The sequence below is a fragment of the Salvia hispanica genome, chromosome 5 (assembly GCF_023119035.1).
Source record: "Salvia hispanica cultivar TCC Black 2014 chromosome 5, UniMelb_Shisp_WGS_1.0, whole genome shotgun sequence".
In the NCBI taxonomy this organism is placed as follows: Eukaryota; Viridiplantae; Streptophyta; class Magnoliopsida; order Lamiales; family Lamiaceae; genus Salvia; species Salvia hispanica.
In genome coordinates, this window is record NC_062969.1 from 29,760,542 (window position 1) to 29,780,573 (window position 20,032).

The 20,032-nt window shown below is 37.7% G+C and overlaps 4 protein-coding genes across 4 annotated transcripts; 2 read left to right on the forward strand and 2 right to left on the reverse strand.

Moving 5' to 3' along the window:
- The first annotated feature begins 5,779 nt into the window (after positions 1 to 5,779).
- Positions 5,780 to 8,106, forward strand: LOC125190391. Its single transcript, XM_048087689.1, has 2 exons — positions 5,780 to 5,936; positions 6,183 to 8,106. The coding sequence occupies exon 2, from the start codon at positions 6,311 to 6,313 to the stop codon at positions 7,997 to 7,999; it is 1,689 nt and encodes a 562-aa protein (XP_047943646.1). The 5' UTR covers positions 5,780 to 5,936; positions 6,183 to 6,310; the 3' UTR covers positions 8,000 to 8,106.
- Positions 8,107 to 9,465: 1,359 nt separating this feature from the next.
- LOC125189161 (protein RETICULATA-RELATED 6, chloroplastic-like) lies at positions 9,466 to 12,191 on the reverse strand. The gene is made up of 6 exons (XM_048086408.1): positions 11,432 to 12,191; positions 10,798 to 11,352; positions 10,617 to 10,724; positions 10,002 to 10,547; positions 9,808 to 9,921; positions 9,466 to 9,725 (listed from the first exon to the last, which is right to left on the reverse strand). Exons 1-6 carry the CDS (start codon positions 12,074 to 12,076, stop codon positions 9,594 to 9,596), a joined length of 2,100 nt encoding a protein of 699 aa, XP_047942365.1. The 5' UTR covers positions 12,077 to 12,191; the 3' UTR covers positions 9,466 to 9,593.
- A 1,598-nt stretch (positions 12,192 to 13,789) lies between these two features.
- LOC125186082 (PRA1 family protein B3-like) lies at positions 13,790 to 14,736 on the reverse strand. Its single transcript, XM_048082395.1, has one exon. The coding sequence runs from the start codon at positions 14,648 to 14,650 to the stop codon at positions 14,009 to 14,011; it is 642 nt and encodes a 213-aa protein (XP_047938352.1). The 5' UTR covers positions 14,651 to 14,736; the 3' UTR covers positions 13,790 to 14,008.
- An 805-nt stretch (positions 14,737 to 15,541) lies between these two features.
- LOC125189790 lies at positions 15,542 to 15,994 on the forward strand. The gene has a single exon (XM_048087023.1). It carries the CDS (start codon positions 15,542 to 15,544, stop codon positions 15,992 to 15,994), a length of 453 nt encoding a protein of 150 aa, XP_047942980.1.
- Positions 15,995 to 20,032: the final 4,038 nt, after the last annotated feature.

Consider the following 20,032-nt stretch of genomic DNA (forward strand, 5'->3'; position numbering starts at 1 on the left):
TTTCTAGGCTACTGTATCTGAGGGAGGCTTGAGAGAGTGAAATAAATATAATGAACAGGATCGACAAAGACAACCTAAGAAATACAATTAAAAGGATGAAAGTCATAACAACAAATCTTAGTTTGTAAGGCCTAGAATTTTTCACTAATGACAAGTGTATAGTTAGTTCACTGGTAGAGAATCAAGTCTTGTTTACTGCCAAATTGTCATATATCATCATTATTATTTGTTTTAAGCTTTATTTAGATTTCCTATAAGTCTATGATAATTTCCCTGACCATTGCTATGTTGCTTTACATGAAACAAAGTTACTATTCACTGGATCAATTACTCTAGTTAATGTGTGTAAAAACTAAAAAGGCATTAGACTTCAGATTTTGTATATTTTCCATATAGGGTATAGCATGTGAGTGCATTTTGCTATGAAAAAGTGGTTTCTTAATACTCTGTCTGGGGTTGGGGATGGGAAGACAGTAAAGTAGCGCTGAATATATGAATACACGCTGTTTATGTTGAACAGACCACTATATGCTAATGTCCTGATTGAAAGCCAGCTTTGTTTTCATAGTTAACTCCGAAATCTTGATTGGTAACTTTTCTCACTGTGATGTAGGATGCTTGGAAGACAACACTTTTATTAAGAGTAAAGGAGGCCTTGAAGGCAAAAGAGATGGAGGAAGATGATCTTACTTGAGTTGTGCCTTCCTTACCATGTGGATTTATCCAAGTCTCTGAGTTTCTTCTGATAAGTCTTGTGGGATTGTGTGTGTACTATAAGAATGATACTACTATCAAGTTTGGTGTTGGAAGTGTTTGCAAGATCCATGACCATGATTTTTGTAACTAATACACCATTTCATGTTTTCGATTTTCATCCCGGGGGGAACATTGTTTCTGCTATTGAATTGCTGCATCTCGTGGTTACCAGATTACGATTACATTGATATATTTCGTCGATGAAGTGTAGGGATTTTTGATATCTACAAGTTACTTGGATCTTGTGTATGGTTTTGAACTATAGAGACCCAATCACAACCAAAAAACTGAATGCATTATTTTCACTCAGATGGCACAAAATACGGACGATGGTCCCTTGTCTCCTCACTAATGCATGTGTTCGTCTAGGTTGGTTTTTGGGCGATACATTAAATCTGTTATTAAGCAGTCGCATTTTCCACATTCAGGTTTTTGGAAAAAAGTTTGATTTTAGGGTAATTGAATTTGAAATTATTTTTGCTTGGATTGTTGTGTAGATTTATTAAATTTAGTTAGGTATAATAATGTTATTTTGTGAGTTGGTACTATAATGACTTGAATGTTATGTGGTCAGCGTTGTTATGGTATATCGTACTGAGATTGTCATACCGCATACCGTACCGAAAACTGCACTTTGGCAAAATATCATACTGATATCATACTGAATTTTCGGTAAATTCGGTATACCGAAAATTCGATATGGTTAATTTTTTATACCATTATCTTACTGTTATTGCGGTATGCCACACTTTTATGATATACCGAAGTTTGGTACGGTATACTGTAATACTGTTAGGCAAAAAAAAATCTATTTTATACACAAAATATTTAAAAAGTAGGATTTTTAGAGATTTTTTCCTTTCAATTCTATTTATTATGCAAATATTTTAAATATAATGTACATTTCCATAAAAATGGAAACTCTTTCCTTTTTGGGTCATCCCCTAAAAATAGAAACTTTTTATTTTAGGAAATTTCTTTCTCACTAATGAGGTGGAACTCATTTTTCCACTAATACACTTTTCTTTCTATCTCTCTTTTACTTTACCAATTTTTGCATTAAAATCCGCGCTCGTTTAAAAATTCCTATTTTTAGGAGACGGAGGGAGTATATAACAACGTATACAGATTTTTCGATATGTACCGAGGATTCGGTATACCGCGGTATACTGAATCTACAGTATATACCTAATATTCGGTGTACAGGCGGTATAGAAAAATTGATACCGTTACCATACCGAAATCTTTCGATATATCGGAAAAATGGTGATTTCAATACGATAAGTGCGCTATTTCAGTGATGACTTTAATTAATGACACGTTTTCTTTTTGAGTTTTCTTACTAGAAGTAGCATTTTCTAAAATAGAAACAACATAATCTAGATTTTATTCTCCTTAATTCATAAAACAAAACACATAAGATTTCATGATGAAAGCAAATGCTTCACATTTAGTAAGACAAGGAACATTATTTTATTTTCATATAATCTGCTAAACACAATTTTCTTAAATCTTGTGCTGAGAAAAAATGCATTCAATAACATGGGACGAAGGAAGTAATTCTTAACCCTAGATCTAAAAGAATATTCTATAGTATTATAAATTTCAACTACAAAATTATAATATTAAACAATTGTGGAAATATCATGCACAAACAAAAAATATGACCAAAAGCTTTAAAGAATTTGCTATAAAATTTGTCAATGGCGTGTTAAATGTGGAGTAGTAGTATTTCCAAAAGTGGATGATAAGAATATTAGAGATGTTTGATTTCCTAGATAAAATAATATCAAAAGTTCAATACATACTCTAGTATTATGTTCTAAGATTATATTAGTTAGAGTGAGTTGACTATGGCTAATTATCACATGATAATCCATCTAGCATTGAGTTGTAGAATTCAATTTTATAAACCAAATACACAACTTATTTAATCCCGATATACAATCTTACAAACCGAACAACCCCATTATATTTAAATGATATCATGCATTCTTGAAATGCATATTTAAGTTTGTGCATTCTTAGAATGAGTATTCCAATTACACGTTACATACATGCATATTTCTTCAATTACACATTTGCTTAAGGCATATTTTAAAATAAAAAAGAATTTGTTCCTAAGAACCACAAATATATTTTCTCCCAAAACAAGAAAAAAATTTATTGTTGGTGTGTTAGATAATTTAAATAAAAATTTACGCTATTTTAAATTAATCTTTGGTGTAAAATATAGAATACGATTTAAATTTTGTTTGGACAAAAATAGTTTCAGGAATATGTATGAACATTTTGAGAGTGAGATAGATGTAGAATAGCTTAGTAATTTTATCTTATTATTTTGATCCAACTGTGAAATCCGTTATTAGTGTAATTCATCAAAACTATGGACTAATTTTCTAAGCTGAAATAAAGACTTAATACTATTCACATAAGCTAAGGGGCCGTTTGGTAGCTATGTTTCGCCTAGATAAGAGATTAATCTGGGTTTATTTGTGTGTTTGGTAGTTATGTTACCAAATATAGTAGCCCGTGTTTTATTTCCGGCCCGCACAAAGCCCACTGAAAATCTTATGTTTTAGTCATATTTGTAACTACCCAAAATCCTATGTTATTTATCATGGAAGCCTAGTTAAATTAGCAAAATACAATTTTACCCATCAAAATTTCTAACCCATCAATTTTACTTAGTTGTTGTATTGAAGAACGTCATTTTCCTATTAAATCATATTAAGAATTTTGTTGATGTCAATTTGTTGTTCTAATTATATTACTTTGTTATTTTATTTACATTATATTATATTATAATATTCTCATTATATTACTTTATATTCTCATTATATTACTTTACATTAAATCGTATTATATTCTCATTATATTACTTTATTTACATTATATTATATTATACTTATAATTACGTAATACTTGAAGGCAATTACTTTTGTTTTGAACATAAATATACGATGTTGTTCAATCCACAAACGCTTTAAACTTCAAAAAAATTGAACATAGAAAATTTGGTACTTGATAAAATATTTTCATATAGAATTTGTCCAAAATAATAATTGATTATTCATAAAATTTGTCCAAAATTATTAATGCTCACAAAAATAGAATACCAAAATAAATATAAGTTTTTTGATATAAAGATGCTAATTTTTGTAAGGAGTTTAGCTTGAAAAGATGTTAATTTTAAACAAAACGATTTTATAGGAATAATTAGGGTAAAATGATGATAGTTTAGTAATTAACTTAAACTAATAAGGATAATTTTGACAATCATAATTTTAATCCTTACTTGTGACTTATTGTACCAAACACTACAATAAGATAACTCATAATTATCTTAATCTACCAAACACCTAATATATGTAAATTAACTAATCGAAACTATGATTACTATCATAATGGTATCATGTCTAGTCGAAACATGACATAGCTACCAAACGAGCCCTTAATTGTACACAAATCACGCTACTAAAAGTTTAAAACTAAATAAAAACTATACCAAAATAGTTTTGTCTGAAATTGTAAGTCAACTTTTTTGCGCCATATATTAGTATTCGATTCAAATAGATTAGGGACCAGATAGGTGGATGTAGTGGATGGCCTGAGAATTGTATTCAGTATCCAAAATTTTTGATTTCAGACGTTCAGTGGCGGACGCAGGATTTTGACAGTGGGTGATCCAAGTTATTGATAACAATTGTAGGATATTATTTTTTATGCTAGCATAGCCGACAATTGCGAGAAAAATGAGTAATGAGATAGAAATAATTAAATAATACGAATACTAGAAATATATATATTTTTATTGGAGTATAATCAGTTATGAATAAATTTTGGAATAAATTAGTATAAAATCTGAAATTTTTTATTTATAATAGTTGTAGAAAAATAAAAAAAAAACATCAAAAATAACATAAGGAAAAATGGATACTATCAATAATGGATAAATTTTAAGATAGGTTAATTAATGAAGTATACTAATATAGGAGTATGATTTTTTTTTTGTGCAAAGACATATTGAAATAATAAAAGCCAATCACAAATAACAAAAGGAAAAATTGATACTATCAGTTATGGATAAATTTTGAGATGGGTTAATTAATGAAGTACTAATATATTATTATTATTATTATTTTTGGTGTAAAGACAAATTGAAATCATAAAAGCTAAAAACTGAGCTTGTGGAGAATTGAACACGGTCATCGAAGCTGGTACTGGAAGCTGATAGGCCTAAAAGAAGACCACTTGGGCTGATAAATTAATACATAAATCTTATGAATATAAAATATATATAAGGAAATTTGAAATTCTTGGGGGTTACATGGGTCCCCCAAAGCTCTACATATGTCCGCCACTGCAGACATTATTACTCTACCGCTATAAATAAATTAGGGACCAGATAGATGGATGTGGTGAATCGCTTGAGATTTGTATTCAAATTCAAAATCTTTGATTTCAGATATTATTACTCTACCAGTTACATATAAATTAGGGACCAGATAGGTGGATGTGGTGGGTGGCTTGATATTTATACTCGAATTCAAAATCTTTAATTTCAGACACGAATACTCTACCGCTAACCAACTTACTTATACACATTTAGAATAACTATTTTCTTAATTTCACGTGAAGCCAGATATTTACCACGTGGCATTCACTTTGGCCAACATGCTTTTGCATTGTCAATGGCTGTTGTAACCTGTTTAGTTTAGTAAAACCACAATCAACCCTAATCAAGTCTTTTTTGTCATTAGATTTATGATTATCTTTCCCGTTTGAATATCTTCTTAGTCCTGAAAAAAACTTTTTCAACGCGTTTTTAAGATTTCAAGACACAGACATCAAAATTTGATCAAATTTCTATGAATCCAATAAAAAAGACAGATATATCAAACATATACTACTATTCCACTCTAGATTCAAAATGTATTTTATAAATAAAAATAAAATGTAATAAAGCCACGTTGACGACAGATAACGGTTGACCCAACGGAATAAAAGTTATAGTTATAGGAGAAGGATGAAGAAGAAGGGAAAACCCAAAATAAAAGCATCCCACTTTAAAGTTTATTCAATATTCTTTCATTTTCTTCTCTGGAACTGTAGCTGCCCAATCTCAAATTCCAACCTTCAATCACACACAAATTTTGCTCTGCTAATTTGCCCTATTTGTGAGTTTTTTTTCAAATTCATTGCTTACATATTGCTGTATTCCTTTCCTTTCTTGTATTTTTGTACTGCTGTATCTGCCAAGTTTTCCTATCTTGTTTCTAGCTGTTTAATTTAATTTGTTATTTTTGCTTTTGAGCTGTAGTAATTGGTATTTGAATGAATGGAAATCCTACTCTTAGTCTCTGTGTTTTCATCTTTTAGTTGGGGTTTTCAATTTGCATATTTGATTTTGCTTATTTTTCCAGAATATATTGGGTGAAGTGAAGTTGCAGTCATGAATTGAGTTTATTTTGGTAGCTTAATTGTCACAGTCAAGGGAAACGGGTAAAAGATTGAGAATGCTTTGGTGATCTCTAGAGAGAAAAAAACAATTATGGTTTCAATTGGTGATGGTGAGGATATTGTGGGAAGTGAGGAGTCTAGTGTTGGTAAAGTCAAGAGTCATGCACCTCTACACATCTCAACATCTCAGAGAGGTCTTATAAATGAAGATAGCTCGGGGAGAGGATCCGATGGCGGTTTCTCCGCTATCTCTAAAAGGCTAAGGTTTCTTAAATTTGGCAACTTAGCGTCGCCTTCAGCTAGGTTTCAGCGGATTGCAGAGGGGAAGGATGAGGCTTCACGTGCTGTACCTTCTTCCGGTAGTCTCCATATACGTGAGCGCTTCCATAGGATATTTTCGCGTAAAATGGACTGGAATAACCTTGTGAAAATGGGGAAAGAATGGATAAGAGATCCTATGAATATGGCACTCTTTGTTTGGATTGCATGTGTTGCTGTTTCCGGTGCTATCTTGTTCATGGTCATGATTGGCATGTTGAACCATGCCCTGCCCAAGAAGTCGGAGAGGGATGCTTGGTTTGAAGTCAATAATCAGATCCTCAATGCTTTGTTCACTCTCATGTGTTTATACCAGCATCCGAAGCGAATATATCACCTGGCACTACTGCTTAGGTGGAGGGAAGAAGATATTCTAAAGCTTCGGAAAGTTTACTGCAAACATGGTACTTACAAACCCCACGAATGGGCACATATGATGGTGGTTGTAGCCTTGCTGAACTTAAACTGCTTTGCTCAATACGCGTTATGTGGTCTTAACTTGGGATACAAGAGGTCGGAGCGACCTGCCATTGGTGTTGGAATATGTATCTCGTTCGCAATTGGTGCCCCTGCAGTTGCTGGAGTGTACACTATGCTTAGCCCTCTTGGGAAAGATTACGAGACTCAGTCAGATGAGGAAATGCAAATTCCAGTTACGACCGAGGATAGTAGTAGCAGAGACCAATCTAGGAGAGAATCGCTAGAAAAGAGATTCTCGTTTGCGATGAGAGACGATGGAAGAACACTGGAGACGAGACCAAGTTGGAGTGGAGGCATTCTTGATTTTTGGGATGACATTTCTTTAGCTTACCTTTCACTGTTCTGTAGCTTCTGTGTTTTCGGATGGAATATGGAGAGGCTCGGGTTTGGCAATATGTACGTCCACATCGCAACTTTTCTTCTGTTTTGTATGGCTCCCTTTTGGATATTCAACCTGGCTGCTGTTAATATTGATAACGAGACCGTTAGGGAGGCATTAGGCATCACCGGGATATTCCTCTGTGTTTTTGGTCTACTCTACGGTGGGTTTTGGAGAATTCAGATGAGAAAGAGATTTAATCTGCCTCCTTCGAAATTCTGCTGTGGCAAACCAGCTGTGACCGACTGTGCCATGTGGCTTTTCTGCTGTTGGTGCTCGTTGGCTCAGGAAGTAAGAACTGGGAATGCATATGAAATCGTGGAAGACAAGTTTTACAAGAAGAACTGCGAGCATATGCCTATGTCCCCATTGAATCGCGAGGGTGGTGAGTTCCGATCTCATCCCACTTCACCGTTAGGGAACAACATCCCATCTCCATCCCGTGTTACAAAGGGCAACTCGCCTAGTCCCAGCCGATTATCCAAGGAGTACAACAGCCCCGGGAGGCAGCTCGCGTTTATTGAAGAAGAATCTTCTGCGAGAGTTGAGGATGAAACAATGACAGCACCAACAATCTCAGTTATTCGACGAGAAGATGATTAGCTCAGCGCAAGTTTTGGAATCGTCAGGTAACACTGTAATATTGATACATGTAGCTTAAGTGTTGAGAATTCTTTTATTTGGAGATATATTGCTCTGTTATTGTGTGAGTTTTACTTTTGAGTATATTTCCTTTTATGCCATATTGTTTGCTCTCAATTCCAAACTGAAACACATACTATCATGTTTTTATCTGTATTTCTGTGTCAAATTTGAAAGTAAATCGATCTTGCTAGCTCATAAATCAACTAAAATTATATAGTAGTAGTATTTCTTAAGATGACTTGAGGTTGCAGAAAAGGTCCATTAGCTGATAAAGATTGAACTTTGACATCAGAAGAAAGTTTCTTAGAACGATTCATTTATCTGAAAATAACAAAGCATATGATCAGTATCAATTGATTTGAAATTAAATCCATTAATCCAAAAACATATAGTAGTGAAGTTAGTTGATTTCAACTGCTTGACTAAAATTTATGATGCATTCAAAAAATGTTCTTAAAAGTTGTGGTTATGAATAAGATAAATAATTATTAAATGTCCATATTTTAAAAATAATTTAAATAAGATCACAAATGTTATTCGTACTTGTATGAAGAAAATCACAATGCATGGGGCTTTGCTGATGGCAGGTCGTGAGAGAGCGATGTGGGATTGTGTGAGTGAGAAGGAGGGAGTTAATTTATTTTGAATTTATAAATAAATATTCTCTTCGTCCTACTCAAGCTCAAGATAATCACATTTTTCAGTGGCACGAGATAGTAGGTAGAGTTGTCGAATGTCGAGTGCAGTAAAGTAAAAAAAATAGTAGTTGAATATTTTAGTGAGAAAGATCGAAAAGTAGAAAATGATCGTCTTGATTGAGGAAAAAAAATGGAAAAATGGTTATCTAATGAGACGATGTGAATAAAAAATTTCAAAAATATCCCTACATTTTTCTAAAAATTGCATACCATTCAGCCCAACCCCACCCCCGTCTTTCATAACAACCCAATTTGTGTTGCGCATTTGTTAAGAAATGCAATTCTTTGTGACTATAAATTAAACGAACCCCACTTTGTAAGATATTTTTTTTAATGCCTGCAAGCATAATTATGCCTTATAATCAAGTTGAAAAACACTATGATTGGGTAAATATATTCATTCTCAATACGATTTAGTGATTAAGTTGCTAGTCAATAAACCAAAAGTCCTTATTTCCATTCATATTGAGTAGTACAGTACAATATTTTTATTTTATTTTTATTTCATATATACTAAAATAAATCATTAAAATTTGATATCTAAAACGTTTACTACTCTAATTATACTTCCTTTTTATTTTATTTCCTATTTAAAATGAATTTTTATATGTTATGCATTTATTCAAAAAAACTCACTTTTGGTGATCCATATTGCATCTTATTTTATGGATACAAAAATAAACATTTAAAATACATTATGGAAGGCAGACAAATGATAACTACTAGTGATCGAAGAATTCTATAAAAAATATTATTAATGAAAATTGATTGAAAGTATTCCTGTGGTTGTCCATTCTCAATGTACACTTAGCCAAAATTGTGAAAGAATGAATGGCATTTGGAAGATACTCAGCCTATTGCTGGTTGGCTTCAACTTCATCAATGTTGTTGGTAGCATCTTCTAACACTTCATACGATGTTACTACTATTTCTTCTTCCTTCTTACTAGCCTGCACTCCTGTGTACCTTGCCAAATCAATCCATTGCTGCACAAATTCAATGTATCAGCAACCATTCATCATCTCAATTTTATGACTACAATAACAATACATTCCAATGCCATATCACCTGCGTTCCCAAGTACGAGTTTATCGTTCGAGCCACAAACGATATCCCGTTTACTAGCAATGGCTGGTCCGCGATCTCCTCCGATATCCTATGCTCCACTATTCCTGCAATAAACTGTACACAAACAAACAAACTATTTTGTTTGATTTGATCTCATTGAAAGAAATGACATAAATCTAGCGCATTTCGTGTACTTGATAGCGCAGATTTGCTGATGTTCCGAGGAAGGTTGAATAGACGAGGGCGGATTTGAGTATAGGCGAGCGTTTGTTCTGCTCCATCGCAGCAAAGCTCGGATTGATGAGCTTCCGAAACAGGTACAGTATGTTTGACGAGACCACCGCGCCAATGCTGGAGACGAATCCCACACTGGCCAGCTTTAGACCACCAAACACCACTGATGCTATTCTATGGCTCACGTTCCAGTCCCTCCCGACCGGATTCTTCTGGAAAGCATTGTCCGGGATGGACCCCAACAGGCCCTTCACCGCTTCCAAGCTGTCCGGGGCAGCAGAGTCCACGACAGGGAGGAACGACAGCGTGGGCGCCGGGAGCCACACGGTGAAGAAATCCACCACGATCCCTCTAACTGTGTCCGTGATAACATAGTCCAGCTCTTGGATGAATCTGTCTCCGCGCCTCGTGTACTGAGCTACCAGGGCTGTGGTGATTGATATGGACTCTTCTATGGCCAATCTGTGTAGAAATTTGGGATCTGCCAGTAGTCTTTCTCTGAAGCCCTGTTGGTGATCAAACATCCTTAACATCTTTGACAAAAAAAATAGAGTTGAACATAATCATCGAATTACCTGGAAACGGTGTGTTAGTTCGGAGATGATCGGATATCGCTCTAGATCAAAGAAATTCTGTAGTACTTCAGGGGACACTAGACCGAGATCAAGTCCGTTTTGAAGGTCCTGATTTAGCCAAAAACAGAAAATGACTTAACTATCTTGGGACAGTCTGAAAAAAAAAATATAGTTGGCTTACCTGAGGTAAGGCTTCTCTCCTAGTTCCAGCAGCATTCATGACTCGAGCGATTTCAGCACGATCGAAGCAGTTCCGACTGCAGGGCCTGGCAGCCGAGTACCACAAGAAGTCCGCGACAGGGACTTCTCCCTCCCTCCTGATATACTGGCGCTCAGGGTCAAGCAATATCACTACTTGATTTTTCTTCTGGATCTTTCTGGATATTCTTGCGGGTAGACCCGTCCCTCTGGCCCCGTAGGCGACATGGTTGGCGCCCGTCACTACTACCAGCATCCCGTTGCTCCCACTGGCTGTAACGGCCTGTAGAATGATCTGAGACATGGAGTAGTCCTCCACCACTTTGGCTTGCATGGAGAAGTAGGAGCTTGGCTCGAACGGAGCAGGCGGACTTGAGAAATTTATGTCAAGAGAGGAGGAGGACGAAGAAGATGATGAGGATCGCCTTGAGATAGACCGGAACCCTGAGATGAAGCCCGACCCTGCAGGCGGACCATATTTCTTCCGGTCACTTTCCGAGAGCCCGCCTACCCCTTCACCTTGAATTGTCCTCAAAACCTATAAAAACAACGCCATTAAACTTAATATAATCAGCTGACATCACAAAACATATCATAAATATATAAACGCACCGCACCTCAAGGGGGAGGCCGCAGGCAATAACCGGAACTCCATTATCGCGGCAGTAAGTGAGCAGAGGCTCGTATTCCTGCCAGCGCTGTGACGGCCAATGCGTTAGTAAAGACTCGAGGGCGTCTGCAGTGATCCTGCCTTGGATATAGCTATTGAGGGGGGACTGCAAATCACAAGGAATAGCCTCCAAGGCCAACGACAGGGGCCTCTCAGCTTGAGCGCATCTCTTCCTCAGCTTGCTCACGATCTCCATCTCCACCTCTTTGTCGTCTCGCGTCGGGACCTGCTCGGCCTCGCCTAAATACACGATCCGCGCGTTCATCATCTTCTCCCACGCCTTGCTCTTGTCCTTCCCCAGCGCCAGCGGCTCTCCTATCGCCGTTGCGTCGTAGATCCTCGAATTAATCGTCTCGTCCTTGACATGCTGCTTAGTTGATTCTGCCGTCTCGTCCGCCTTGGCCGCGGCCGAGTGGAGCGCGTACGCTCCGAGGGCGAGCAAGGGGGCGATGAGCACATCGCGGCGCCCGGCCGGGGGGGTGCATTCGGCGGTGACGACGCGGCGGAAGGAGACGTGGCGGCGGGGGAGTTTGTTTGTTGGGAAGTGGAAGCCGGGAGGTTTGACGGTTAAAGTGCGGGGCTCCATCTTCATCTTGTGTTGTCGTTTGAGCTAAGCTGTATGCGGCATTTGCACAAGTACGTAGAGGGGGACCAATCGGATTGATTGTGAGCCTTGGAATAAGATTTCAATTTTTATGCCAATAAATGTTGTGATTGGTTCTTATTGGTCTCGTTTTGTGGCGTCAAGAGTTACACCACTATGCATTTGGCCTTATAATGTACTACTTACCATACTCATTTCAAATATCGTACACAAGTAGTACTACATTACTATTTAAATTTGATTAGTTTCACATTCTAATTTTTAATGATTAAACTAATGTTACTCCCTCCATCCCCAGGAATCGACACCAATTTTCTTTTTCATCTATCTATAATTAGTAGACATCCTACTACTTTTAGTAATGGATCTCACAGTCCATTCACTCATTTCACTCATATTTTATTATAAAATTAATATATAAAAGTAGGACTCACTGACTCACATTTCACTAATTCTTTTCACTTAGTTTCTACTATATTTCTTAAAACTCGTGCAAAGTCAACTAGTGTCAATTAATGAGAGACGGAGGGAGCATAATTTTATTGTGTTCTTTTATTAAAAAGAAGTTACTTTCTCGATTTTGCACCTATCTAAATACACTAGTACGATTGTATGAGTCCACATGATTATAAAGGTGTCAATGCAATCCGTAATTCGTGGACGGGCCTGAATAAGCCAATTAGCCCGCAACTCGAATAGGGCTGGTTCATGCATCAACCAGTTGTCACCAATTCACCCAGAGTTGAAGCCATTGCGCGAACCGTGCACATGGCTGTTTGATGCACGATCGTGCGGGAATCACGCACAGAAGCAATTTCTTTGACGAAATCAAGTAAAAAGGGAGGATCATTGAGCGGTTATGGTCATATTCTCTCTTGGATGAAAAAACCCAAAATTAGCCAAGAAAAACTGGGAGAAAAGATTGAAGAAAAGGAATATAATTAGATGAAGTATTTGAGCCAATGTTCTTCATCATCACGACGCCTATTTGTCATTTTCCATTGAATTCATCATGAAATTCAAGGCTTTTGGTATTGTTCATAGTGTAATGTGTGGCTAAATGTTTCCATTGCCAATAATTTGTAATTAGTTTGTGAATAGTTGATTGAATGTCATAATCCAGTTAATCCAGTCCATGCTTTTCACTTCAAATATTTACTTTAGGCTACCATGGGTGCATGAGTGGGTCTACAAATATAGATGTCTTTAACTTTAGACCCACACGCAAATATTGATGAAGATCTTGAATATGACAATAAAGACTTCAAAATCCCATCTCTTTATTGTTTAATTTTCTAGCTTTTCGTAAAATCTTTCTTCAAAACCTTAATATTCAAATTAAATAATACCAGTACTAAAATTGACTCTATAATCTCGCAAAGTTGTATTATTTGGGAGTTTTATTCAAATTGTGTCAAGTATTAGATTTAATTACAGCTCCAATCTAAACATCATACATAACATTGCATAAATTGAAATTATAATTAATATAGACGTTTTGGGAGCCTTCAAAATCTTTTGGTGTAAAATTTTAATAATTTTTTAGCTAAGGAGTAAAATTTCACATAATTCCTTGTGAAATTATTTTAATCAATGTTACAGATAAATCCTTACGAAACATGATACACCAAAACGCAAACAATTTGAAGGAGTATCCATTTTCAAGAACATAAAGAGCATCATCGATTGCAACAGGGAGAGTTCAAAGGAGCAAAATCCATTAATGAAGAAATATTAAACATAAATCGATCCAAAACAATTACATTGATAGACATTGGTAAAGTATCCTGAATTGCAAACAAGAAACCCTAACTACACATGTCCATCACAACAACGGATGAATCACAAATATTTTCCGAGTAAAATTCAATTCACTTCCACATATTACCTCGTGTGTTGATCTCCGCACCAGATCTACAATCAGACGCGCGCTGCGACAACCGTAGGAGCAGCAGCCGCGGCGGCAGAGGAGGCGGCGCCGCCTAGAAACGAGAGGAAGCCGGTGTTGACCTGCTCCTGATCATCCAAGAACAAATCCTCAGGCATCCGGAACGCGCCGTGCGTGCAGACCACGGCGAGGCCGAGGAGCAATGCGGAGATGAGCAGAGATCCGACGCTGGTGAGGAAGACCACGACTATGGTGGAAACCACCAGAATCCCCACAGTTTCGGGATCGGAGAAGGTGCGGCCGGCGAGGACGAGCGGCTGATCGGCGGGGCGGAAGAGGTAGAGGAAGATCCAGGCGGCGAGGAGGGCGAGGAGGACGAGGAGGGAGAGGGGATGGGAGAAGAGGGAGAGGGCAAGGGAGAGGGCGATGAGGGAGACGTAATTGACGCGGAAATAGGAGAAGTTTTTGCGGATGCGAGAGGCGGCGTCGGAGAGGGAGTCGGGGCGGGAGAAGGAGGAGCGGTCGAGGAGCTCGAGCCAGGGGCGGCGCTGGGCGAGGCCGTTGCGGATGTTGGAATTGAGGCGGGAGATGAAGGCGCGGAAGGCGGGGGTGGCGATCGGGGGCTGAGATTCGGATTGGGGGTTGGAGATGGGGAGAGTCGCCGGAGCGGCCATTTGGGGTTTAGAGAGAGAAGATTTGGTAGATATTTTTGCTGGGATTTCGATTTTCACGCGTCGGTGAGATTTGGATTTGGCAAGTGCTACCAAAAAGTGTTTTACATATATATTCACTTTTCTTAGGAATTAATCTACGCGTTTTAATCCAAACAATTCTGCTTACCGTAATTAAAATATTTTGGGTTGGGCTGGATGCCTAAGGCGTTGGATTGGGCTGGATATATTTCAACCCACCTTAAAATATTGGTACTATCATGAATTTTAGATTCTCAATTCTCAAATATTACTGTATAATTCAAATTTGATGCATTAGTTAGATAAGTTAGTTGAAGATTGTTTAACTAATTATGCAAATATAAATAATAAAATAAGAGCATCTACAATGCTGCCCTTCCCGGCGGACGTCGAAGAGGCTTCGGGGAAGGGCGCGCAGGACGTCCAGCATTAGGGCGGAGAGGGGCGGACACGGGAGGGGCGCGGCCGTCGTGCCGACGTCCACCGCGACATCCGCCATTGCGGCAATGCGCGGACTTCCCATTTTTTGATTTTTTTTTAACAAAATCTATATATACGACTCGTTGAACTTCATTTCACTCGCTCCACTTGTGTTAACAAGTTTCTCTCTCTCTAAATTTCTATTGTCAAGTATATACAGAATGACTAATGGTGGTGCGAATGAGGGCCGACGAATTAATGAAGAACTGCAGGCTGCTATGACATGGGCTACGCGAGGCGATGCAGCGGCAGTAGCAGGCGGTGGTACCTCGCCCCATCCGTCGTCGAGCTGTAGTACCCCGGGACCACATCGCTGCACATCATCGGTTGTTTGCAGACTACTTCGCTCTGGAGCTGCGTTTTGGGGATAACTTATTCCGACGACGTTTTAGGATGCATTGTCTGCTATTTCTCCGTATCGTGAGTGCTTTAGAGCATCGATACAAGTATTTCAGGTTCAGGGAGGATGCGGTTGGCAAACCCGGTCACACGCCCATAAAGAAGTGGACTGCCGCAATCAGGCAGCTGGCATACGGAGGCGCGACCGACATGTTCGACGAGTACCTCCACATTGGCAAGTCGACAGCTCGTGAGTGTCTGCAGTATTTTTGCGAGGGCATTAGAGAGATATTCGGAGAATGGTATCTTTGGAAGCCCAACCCCGTAGACTGCCATCAGCTAATAGATATGCACGGGTCGGTGCACGGGTTTCCCGGGATGTTGGGCAGCATAGATTGTATGTATTGGGAGTGGAAGAATTGCTCTGACGCCTGGAAAGGGATGTACACTACCGGCTTCAAAGGCAAGCATCCCACGATGATCCTTGAAGCTGTAGCTGACTACTGACTGTGGATATGGCATGCGTATTTTGGAATAGCCGGATCGAACAACGACATCAACGTCCTCCGGTCGTCTCCCCTATTCAACGATCAGTGCAATGGCGTTGGTTCCGCCATCAGTTTCGTTGCCAACGACAACCAGCACAATACGGGCTACTATTTGGCGGATGAGATATACCCAAACTGACCCGTCTTTGTGAAGACGATTAGATGCCCATCAAAAGATAAGAAGATCTACTTTGCGGGTTGTCAGGAGGCAGCACGCAAGGACGTGGAGCGGGCATTTGGTGTGCGTCTGAGTCGATGGGCGGCAGTGTAGGGTCCTTCACGGATGTGGTATATTGACAACATCGCTGATGTCATGTACGCATGTATTATTATGCACAACATGATTGTCGAAAGTGAAGGTCCTGCACTGACTCAGTTGACCAATGAAGGTGCTATGAATGCGGGTTCAAGCCACGGCGGGCCACCGGGAATGTACGTATGAGGATACCCCACGGAGAGGCCGATCGGATCCGCGCATTTGCCGACATGCGCCAAACACAAGCCCATATACGACTTCAGAACGATATCGTTGAAGAGCTTTGGACGCGGAGTGGTAGACGTTGATATTTTAATTTTCTTTTGCTTGCATTGTAATTTTTTTTTATATAATTATCTATGTTTTTTTTAATGAAGTTGTTGTATTTTCCCGTCCGTATTCGTGTCGAAAATTTAATTCCGTAACGTAATTGCATATTTGTGAATTTGTGATTTTCTTTATTGTGGGAAGTCCGCTCGGGAAGTCCTTGGGGATGTCCGCCATTGTGCAGTGGGAAGTACTTATGACGTGGCAGTGCAGTGGGAAGTCCTTATGACGTGGCAAGAGGTGTTTTTGGGAAGTCCGTCGGGAAGGGCGGCGGGACATCCGCAACATTGCATGCTCTAATACTAGCCCACGAAAGTTCAATTTAATTTCACATGAATTTTAAGAAATATAATAAAAAATTTATGGAAAATAATAGTAAAAGGTGAATCTTTATTTTATAGTAGTTTATTTCATATTTTATCCATTTTTTGCTCTTTCTCTTTTACTTTTCTCATCTCCCTTTCTCATACTTTACCCATTTTTTCTCCACCGCTCTCTTATTTTACTAATTTACCGTACCGTCCACAAATATGAATATTTTTTTGGACGGAAGGAGTATATTAGTTTTATAATAATAAAATATAAGCGAAATAAAGTTATTAGAATATGAGGCTGATTATCAAAAATAGTAAAATGACAAATGAGATATTTATTAATAGACAGACAAATATAGTAAAATGGAACGATTATTAGTGGACGAAGATAGTATTTTTTTTCTTCTATATAGATATACACTGTATAATAGAAGTTGGCATAACTTAAATTGCAGTGTTTTGAAAAATAAATTTATGTAGATACAATATCCATGTATGAAGCAATATTAATGAATCGGTCCGACCAATCTTTTAATCGTTATCAAGGTCCCAATCTGGCCACGTGTCATCTAATAATGTAGCTCGGCTAATAATATAACGCTTTTAGGTGACGTTCGGTTGCCATGACTAATTATCATGAGACTATCCATCTAGGATTAAGTTGTAGGATTATTTTAGTTGGAGGGGGGAGGCTATGACTAATTATCATGGGACTATTCATCTAGGATTAAGTTGAGGGGGTCAACTTAGGGTTGGCACGGGTTTTAATGCGTAATTTGGTAAAGTAAGAGAGAAGGAGAAAAAATAGTTGAAATTGTGTAGTGGATGGTTGACCCATAAATGAAAAAGTAAAAAAGGAGAAAAAAGTTACCATAAATGGAAATGTGACTATTTCTATGGGAAGGATGAAAAAGGAAATATGGTCAATTTCTATGGGACGGAGGGAGTATATAATATTAATGCAATACATTATTGATTTTTGAAGTTTCGGGAGATTGGCTGAGCAAAGGGGCGAGACGAGTACCTCTTATGAAGACGCAGAGAAAAGGAAGCCGAGGGGGAAGAAAGTCGACCATCTCTACTGTCGACGGACCCCAACCGAGTTCCTGAACTGTTTAAAAACCTAACTCCACAGCAGAAGGAAGCCGTCCATGAACTGGGTTTTGGAGCTTTTGTCTTCCTTGTTCAGGAGGTGTCCAACTGATTTGAAAAAGATTTGTAGGGTATTTTGTCTAGATTTACGACGATGTAAAGCAATTGGGATGGTTTGAATTCAATTTCCTTTCAACATTATTCTCTTCAATCCGTGCATTATTCACTGATCCGAATGTACATTATTAGATACTATTGGTACATTATTTACCGTACCAAATCTTAAACGCATTAAAAAATAAAATTTAATTCATGTGGTGTTGCTATAACCTAGCCCCATGGGTTGCTAAACCCAAGGGGAATGATTCAAACTCTCTGCCCTTTGTGATGGTTCTGTCTGTGAGTGAGTACTACAACCTAACCCCATGGATTGCTAAACCCAAAGGGCATGAATTCAATTTCCTTTCAACATTATTCTTTTCAATCTACATTATTCACTGATCCGTGCATATTATTAGATACTTTTGGTACATTATTACTGTACCAAATCTTAAACGCATTAAAAAAATGAAATTTAATTCGTGCGGTGGTGCTATAACCTAGCCCCATGAGTTGCTAAACCCAAGGGGAATGATTCAAACTCTTTGCCCTTTGTGATGGTTCCGTTTGTGAGTGAGTACTACAACCTAGCCCCATGGATTGCTAAACCCAAAGGGCATGAATTCAACTCTCGCCAAACATTAAATACTTACACAAGTACATCATTTAGACACATGTACATTAAAGGCCACTTGGCATACATTCTTTAGTTCTACTTAGCTTAAACATTTATTCCTGAAACACGTACATAATTCAAAAATGAATTTTGATGTATGGGTTAGTAATATGCCCTAGCCCTATGGATTGCTAAACCCTATGAAAATGGATCTAACTCCCTTCCTGTAGTCAAGGTTTTGTTAGTGAGTCGGTACTATACCCTAGCCCCATGGATTGCTAAACTCTTTAGGGAATGGATTTAACTTCTGTCACACATTAAACCCATTGTAATATACATTATGCAAAGACGGCGTATACATTATACAACAATAATCGTACATTAATACAATCTACATTATACACATAATATAGTACATTATTTGTCAAAAATTTACAAACTGTAACTTATGAAAACAAAACATGAAAATCTGTAAATCAATGAACGAATTAATTAAATTACTTTCTTATTGTTGAAAAAACGAAACCAATTGAGTAATACTTCTAGAATTCGGTTTAGGCGAGAAACTACACCACCAGACGTGTTCAACGTAGAAAATCGAGTCAGTTATATGAGAGAAGAAAGAGAAATTATGAAGGAATACGAAATAAAAACAAACTAAAAAACCTTCGTCCATTGTTGAAGAAATCGAAATCAATGAACGAGTGCTCGAAATTATTGACAAGTTACGATAAAAAATAAAGAGATGAAAGTTTAGGGAGAATGACTTCAATGGAGATTGTCTTCAACGGAGAAAAAAAGATGAAAGTTTAGAGAGAGAAGAAATATTGTAGCGTGATATTGTGAAACAAAAACCGTAGTGAAGAAAGATTGTAACGTGATATTTGATAGAGATAATCAAGGAAGTTACCATAACCAACTCATTTGAGAATACCAAAATTGGCCTTTCGAATTTTTAATGTAATTTAATTAAATACAAGTGGCATTATTTTCGGCCATCAGATCTTGAAAATGGAGGGCCGAGATTGAGAAGGACAATAGAACAAAAGATGGAAAAAGGATGTGAATACATCCTTATATATATATATATATATATATATATATATATATATATATATAGGGTGCGTTAGGCTCCTTTGCACCCTAAGTGTCCTATTTCCTTCTTAATCTCAGCCCTTGGATCCTTGAACTGGATGGTTGTGATCAATGCATTATTAGTCTATAATGTTGCATTATTAGCCGTTGTGCATTATTAGAATGAAAATGTGCATTATTAGTCTATAATGTTGCATT

What these genes read in the sequence shown, in the direction of transcription:
- LOC125190391 (XM_048087689.1), top strand. Translation starts at nt 6,311, where the DNA reads ATGGTTTCAATTGGTGATGGTGAGGATATTGTGGGAAGTGAGGAGTCT.
- LOC125189161 (XM_048086408.1), bottom strand. Translation starts at nt 12,076, where the DNA reads ATGAAGATGGAGCCCCGCACTTTAACCGTCAAACCTCCCGGCTTCCAC. An exon ending in CCTGCGGCCTCCCCCTTGAG is followed by an intron (nt 11,353 to 11,431) that starts GTGCGGTGCGTT and finishes TTGTTTTTATAG; the next exon opens with GTTTTGAGGACAATTCAAGG. An exon ending in AACTAACACACCGTTTCCAG is followed by an intron (nt 10,548 to 10,616) that starts GTAATTCGATGA and finishes GATCACCAACAG; the next exon opens with GGCTTCAGAGAAAGACTACT.
- LOC125186082 (XM_048082395.1), bottom strand. Translation starts at nt 14,650, where the DNA reads ATGGCCGCTCCGGCGACTCTCCCCATCTCCAACCCCCAATCCGAATCT.
- LOC125189790 (XM_048087023.1), top strand. Translation starts at nt 15,542, where the DNA reads ATGCATTGTCTGCTATTTCTCCGTATCGTGAGTGCTTTAGAGCATCGA.